At 35.6% G+C, this 7,047-nt stretch overlaps 1 protein-coding gene across 1 annotated transcript; it reads right to left on the minus strand.

Annotated features, from left to right (window-relative positions):
- Window positions 1-215: 215 nt before the first annotated feature.
- On the minus strand, window positions 216-1,982 carry LOC134651679 (uncharacterized). Its single transcript, XM_063506778.1, has one exon. The coding sequence runs from the start codon at window positions 1,926-1,928 to the stop codon at window positions 216-218; it is 1,713 nt and encodes a 570-aa protein (XP_063362848.1). The 5' UTR covers window positions 1,929-1,982.
- Between the last annotated feature and the right edge of the window lie 5,065 nt (window positions 1,983-7,047).

Consider the following 7,047-nt stretch of genomic DNA (forward strand, 5'->3'; position numbering starts at 1 on the left):
GAAGCCTAGCAAAACTGGCGAAAGAGTAAACTGAAGGTTTAGGAAAATGACCCACTAGCGAAATTGTCAACCTAGTGAAAATGACCAGAAGGTAAACTGTTGAATCAGCAAAATTGACGAATTAGGAAACTGACCGGCGATACGCTAATTCAAATAAATAAGATAAAAATAAAAATAACTATTAGGTACCTACTGAAATCTGAATCTGAATTTTATTATGTATTTGAACTTCTGTTGATTTTAAAACGATTCGTGAATATTTCTCCCAAGAAGCACATAATACTGACGAAGGAGCCTAACACTATGATTTGCCAAGGTACTGTCATCATACTGGAGACTTTAATTTGTTGTTTTCTTCTGTGCAATATTTTTCCATGCTCAATAATATAGTCTCGCCAAAGTTTCAGTGTAAGACCGGCGGTGTGCATCCGTGTCGTTTGCGTAAACAATCTGTCGCGAAGGGGAAACCCTTTGTACATAAAACTGCCGTAGATGATCTTGCCTAGAGGTTGGCGAAACGGGTAAAGAAGATCTTCTCCATAATTATCGTAGTAATCGTACATCACCGTGTAATACATATAATACGGCACCACAGTGAACATATCATTCGATTTGGCCACTCTTTCGAGGCTGCCACTTAATGTGGCACACAAAGGTGACTGTGGCGCGGGGTACATAGGTATTTTAGGTACAGTGTTGTTATCTGATGTCATTTTCTGCATCACTAGAACCGCATCACTTATGCAGGGTCGCAACCCATATTCAGATATATCCAATAACTCCCCGATTTGATAGTCATGCACTGGTTTCGTGGTAAGACTATACAAAACAGACAAATAATGGTATGGAATTAAACAAGCAAATATAATCCAACTAAAAAGTATGTATTGTATTCTATTTGTTCTCTGAACCCTGCACGTGTGCATTAACAAGTTGTCTATTAAACAGAAAATCATTACAACTTTATCTTTGGATTTACTTACAAGCATTATCAGACTAATAACTATTACAAAAGTCACCACAAGCAGCAACCAAACTAGAGGACTGAACGCCAGTGTGAGTAATTTCCAACCAGGCACAAACCCAGATTTACGTACGAATACTGCAAAATAGTCGTCGATTGCTAGATGTCCGTAGAGGTAGTCGAATGCCTCGGCGCGCTCTGGCAGCAGCATCTGGCTGCCCGTCACCACGTCGAACTTGTTCTCCTGCAGCCACTTCAGCGGCCCGCTCACCTCCATGTCTTGCGAGACATTAGATACTACATCGGACAATTCGTCAAAATAAGTTATATTAACTTTCAAATGTTCGAGCTCACCCAACACAGAGAAAATATATTCGTCCAATCCGATAGTTTTAATGTCGTTTTTTGTACGATCAATGGTAAAAGGTGGCCAATTGGTTGCCGCCACCTGCAAGGTGCAGTTTTGAAGAGAAGTTTTCCTTGTATTTGAATAGAAATAAGGAGGGGGGAGGGTGAAGCACTTTCCCAATTCTATGATAATATCGAAACGTTTCCCGCAGCCATGGTTTCTGAAGGGATCGTAGGAGTATGTATTAGTCGTGAGTGCGTCGATGATTGCTACATTTGTTACATGGACCCTCAGCAGTTCGTGGAACACGGGGTGGAGCTTGTCAAGGTCCAGTCGCTCCATAACGGCTATAAAAGGCGCTTCCGGCTCCCAAGGACCTTCCGTTACCAAATAAGAGAAATGTGATAAGAAGTCGTCAGCGTTTAATGCGTAAATGAGGTATCCTCTGTTCTGAAGTGGACTTTTCTTGTGCGGTCTTCTGGTTATAATAGATACGGCATTTGTTTCATGGATGGCTTGTAAAATGTCCAGGTTTCTTGCATTAAAATGAAAGAATGTCAAAACTTTATACTGGTAATGTACATTAATTATACTTCTGATACATTCATTTGACATAGAATAATTATTCTCAAGATTTATTTCTAATATTGCACCAGAATAACATAGTTTAAATATAGTAATATAACATAGTAGAAACGACAGACGTGATATAAACATGGTGAACGTTTGTAAACGATTTAGTGAGTTGGGATTTAGTTCTTTATATTTAATGACATGACAATCTTAAAACAGATCAGTTAATAAATCGTTGTTTATCGTGTTTTTGTTGATTCCCTATAATCATTAGGACTAAAACGAGTCAATTTGTGGGTAGGAGATATTCGTTAATAATTGCTTTTCATTTATTTTCCAGCATATATATATCACTATCACTATAACTCCATACATAGTATAAAACAAAGTCGCTTCTCTATCTGTCTGTCTGTCTGTATGCTTAGATCTTTAAAACTACGCAACGGATTTTGTGCGGTTTTTTTTAATAGATAGAGTGATTCAAGACAAAGGTTTATAAATAAATTGTTAACCCGTGCGAAGCCGGGGCGGGTCGCTAGTAAATATATAAAATTTAGGTCGTATAAGTAAGTTAAGAAGTAAGAAAACAAAATGTTTACTGTTTTATTATCAAAGTTTAATTTCCTTTGATTAAAACGTCATTGAGAATGTCGAAATTTAATAAACGGCTGTATGTTTTTTAACCAACTTTCAAATCTCAAAAGGAGGAGGTTATCAATTAGGATGTATGTTTTTTTTTTTGACAGACAGTCTGACGGACAACAAAGAGATCCTATAAGTGTTCCGTTTTTTTCCTTTTGAGGTACGGCACCCGAAAAAGGGATGACTCACGCTAGACCGGCCCGGGTCGGGCCGGAGCTTCCGGCGCTTCGTTTTCTATGGAAAACACTGCGTGATCACCGATCAGCGTCATCACCGAATGACATGTCGGACGGGCTCGGCCTGGTCTAGCGTGAGTCATCCTTAAACAAGTCGTCAAATGTTCTGCCCTCCATTTCTATAATACGTAAGTTTATATCTGATACCTTTAAACGAGCAATTCTTGCATATTTATTTATATCTAATATAGAAATGTTCCGAATAGTGGTTTTGGCCGAATACCAAATACCGAATATTCGGCCCCTCTCTCGGCCGAAGCGCCGAATATTCGGCGACCGAATATTCGGCATAACATTTGTACATTTTGAGTCACATTTATTATGAAAACTGTTCGCCAACAACGCACAACGTTCGCTATTTAATGTTTGTTACTCAGAACTAGTGAACGTAGTCAGAGTCAATATAGGTACATATAAAATCGAACCCCTGATAAAAAATAAAATTATTAGTAACTAACAAATGCTTAAAAAAATAGTCATCGTATTTAACAACTTTCCAAAAAAGCATTTTAAACATTAAATAAATTACACAATTTAAATAACCGCAGACCACTAAATTTACACCTACGTGTAAGAGATATTCGGTATTCGGCCGAATACCGAATATTCGGCAAAGTGCCCGAATAGGCCGAATACCGAATAGTTGCCGAATATTCGTGGCATCTCTAATCTAATACCTTTAAACGAGCAATTCTTGCATATTTATTTATTTATATATATATTTCAATGATCTCGGAAACGGCTCTAACGATTACGATGAAATTTGGTATATGGGGGTTTTCGGGGGCGAAAAATCGATCTAGCTAGGTCTTATCTCTGGGTAAAGGTAACATTCTCTGGGTAAAGGTAAGGGCCCTGGGTAAGGGCTCATTTTTTAGTTTTTATATGTTTTCTGTCTCCCAGATATTAGGTCTATAAAACCGGTAAAAGCTAAGAGATATTCAATAAAGATACCTAGATACTGCGTATTTTTTTTTTGAGGTGATAGTATCTACGCGATACGCAAGAAAGAGGTATAGCAATTCGAGTAGCTCCAGTAATACGGATAGGGAACACTTTATGGAACGCGTGATGTGACTGCCGCAATCAAGCATTTTCGCACGATGCCATTTTGCTTCCAACGATGTTTACGGAAAAGCTAAAACAATGTCAAGGCGTTTTATTGGTATTCATACGTTTGTGCCGATGTTTCCTATTGGCTGAATAACCTTATACGATCAAGGACATGCTATCAGTGCTCCCGACTATCTGATAAATTACGAGTACGTCTATGGCTACGTGTATCTGGAACGTGTATCAATGGATAATTAATTAATTAATAGCAAATCCATATGACAAGTAACAATAAGCTATCATTTAAGTACTTTAAAACGGTACAACTTAATCGGTATATGTTCAATTTATCTGTATCTATATATAATTAAATAAATAAATTTAATAACAATTTTATCTACGTGTAATTGTATTGTGTTTCTGTGTGTACAAGCAGGAAGAATCTGCTAACCTTCAATAGTTTTACAAATTAAAGATTAAAACAAGTAATAATGTAAACGTACCTACCTATTTTTGGTCGTAAAGTAGCATTGCATGGTTTTGTCACACGTCGCCATAAAGAAACTAAATTGATTTCTAATGAAGTAATATGTACCAAATAAAAAAAACCCTTTAAAATAAAAATTATAACTAAAATTAAAAACTAATGATAGAGATTTATCTCGACAGTTTTCGTTTCAAATCATTAAGAGGAATATATTTTTTTGTAAAGCTGTTATGGTCTACCACTTCTCAGGCATCTAAAAAAATGCGCGAGAATTATCTAGTAGAAGGTAAGTACCTGATATAACCTTATGTTGTCTATAGATTGAAAGAGGGGTTGTGTGTTCAACTTCACTACCAACAGTAGACGTAGACGTGTATTTTGTGTGACATAAATGTTAGACCAACAAACTCAATTCTTCGCAAATTACTCATCTCCCAGCCCCGGTCATTACATAGAGCTAGCCATGAAGTTGACCGCAGGATTAAGTGTTTTGTCTCAATTTCTACTCGGTAGTTAATACTGTTATTAGTAGTAAATATCCAATTAAGTACTGACCCAATCTCTCAGATATCCGATTAACTTTTTATCATGTGTGAACTATACCGGCAGTTTTACTAGCGTGACTTTAAAATAGCTTTGATTAATCTTAATTATTGCTAATTTTGAGGTTGTACTCGTGAGCGCCGATTGAAATTATATATAAAGTAATAAATACTAATAGTTATTTGTTTATTTCATGATGAAATATCTCTGATACGCTTTACCTACTGCTCCCCTCACGCACATGACATACAGGTACAAAATAATACAAAGAAAATAAATTTTATTAGAGATAATAAACAAACGACGTTAGACGCTAAAGACTCATTAATTTCTTTAGAATAAATAAATAATGCATATTATAAATTATATTACGCTTAATTGTTTGCTTCCGCGTGTGCCACTCTTGTATCCTACTTTTTTTTTGCGTTGTCTGATATCTGATAGGTACATGAACAGACCATACATGGTCCTACCCTATCGCTACTTCCTACATCCGGATATGATGAACATTTGTTTCTGTGTTTGAATCAATGGTTGACTGCTAGAGAATGCCTTTGGGCATTAAGTCTGCAATTTGTAAATTTTTCTTTGTTTGTGCAATAAAGTTTAAATATTTAGGTAAATAAATAAATGGTCGGTGCGCTTTTTTCGGGTTTTATCTTCTGTTCTAGTATATGTAAGGACTATAATTGATGCAGCATTTAGAGTTTACTTTAGAACGAATAATATCATAGCGTAAGTAGTGAAAAGTTAAATTAGTTTTAAAGTTTATAACGTAAGTAAGTATGCCCGACCACGTACCAACCTGTACACGTGGTTCCTATGATCCTATGTTAAAACCTTTCTGCCTCAGCAGAGACTGAGGTATAAAATGTAAATGTCTCTTCAGACATAGTATGAAGTATTATGTATGTTATATGTATGATATATGTTTTTCTGTGGTGAGAAGAGAACAAAGGATGATGTATGACAATGAACTAACATGTCTTGTGATAAGCTCTTTTTTTATGTCGTCTTTGTATCGTCCACACGTGGAAATACCTACTGTCGGGTTTTATAGATTCACATAATTTTTTTATAATAAACTAAGTAGGAATAGTCAATTAAACACATTTTTCATAAATAATATTTAAAAAACGCCTTTGTGATACCTACTATACGGTCGTCAATGTTACAAATTGCAAGTTAAAAACGTCAACTGTGCTATATAGCTACAGTTTACCGTCTCTATTATTGTGATACTTACCAGATTCTGACAATGCACGACCGAAATCGCTACTAAATCACGTTTTTAATGCATTAAGTACATATATAACACGAATATTAGGGCGTTTTTTTTTTGTTGTCCACTACACTTTTTTTTCAAATTTGGGATTTTTTATGTTATTTCTACTCAGAATCACGAGCTCTTTCTATCCTAATAGGAGAAAAAAAGTGTCCTAAGGTTTTTATTTCCATTACGTCACCATTTTTCATAGACTTTGTATGGCGGTCGCGGAATGGAAAGATCGAAAAATGTATGGAAATTTTGGGACACTTTTTTTCTCCTATTAGGATAGAAAGAGCTCGTGATTCTGAGTAGAAATAACATAAAAAATCCCAAATTTGAAAAAAAGTGTAGGGGACAACAAAAAAAAACGCCCATTAGCCGTATGATAGGTAAGTCCTACCTCTAGTTCACGTATGATTACTGCCAAGTTTTTTAACAGTAAGTAATGCATATCTTTTTAGGATTCCTTAACCGACAAATCGTTCGTCTGTCTGTCAGTGGTTTTTATTGATATCTTTTGTCTTTCAGCGGGCTCTATCTCATGAGTACCCGTAAAAAGTAGACGGTTGAAATATACATAATACAGTGAAACCTGGATAAGTGAGACTTCAAGGGACGAGCAGATTTGTCTCACTTAAAGAGGTATTTCACTTACCCAGGCTCTCAGTTAGCCAGGTACAAATAAATGTCTGTCTCATTTACAGAGGGTCCCATTAATAGAGGTGAGAATAGAGGATATATTTCAGTTATAGAGGTGGTTAATAAGGTATTTTGTAATTATCTTTAAAAATAAATAAGGTAAAATAATCCTTGTCCCTAAATATTTTTTAAGTCTGTTTAAATATTTCTTTGAATTTATTTTGAATGATTCTCCAAAGGACAGATTTTTTCAATTAAATTTGATACGGACTTCATTGCGTCTTAGAAATG

The sequence above is a fragment of the Cydia amplana genome, chromosome 10 (genome assembly GCF_948474715.1).
Source record: "Cydia amplana chromosome 10, ilCydAmpl1.1, whole genome shotgun sequence".
Classification (NCBI taxonomy): Eukaryota; Metazoa; Arthropoda; class Insecta; order Lepidoptera; family Tortricidae; genus Cydia; species Cydia amplana.

What these genes read in the sequence shown, in the direction of transcription:
- LOC134651679 (XM_063506778.1), bottom strand. Translation starts at nt 1,928, where the DNA reads ATGTCAAATGAATGTATCAGAAGTATAATTAATGTACATTACCAGTAT.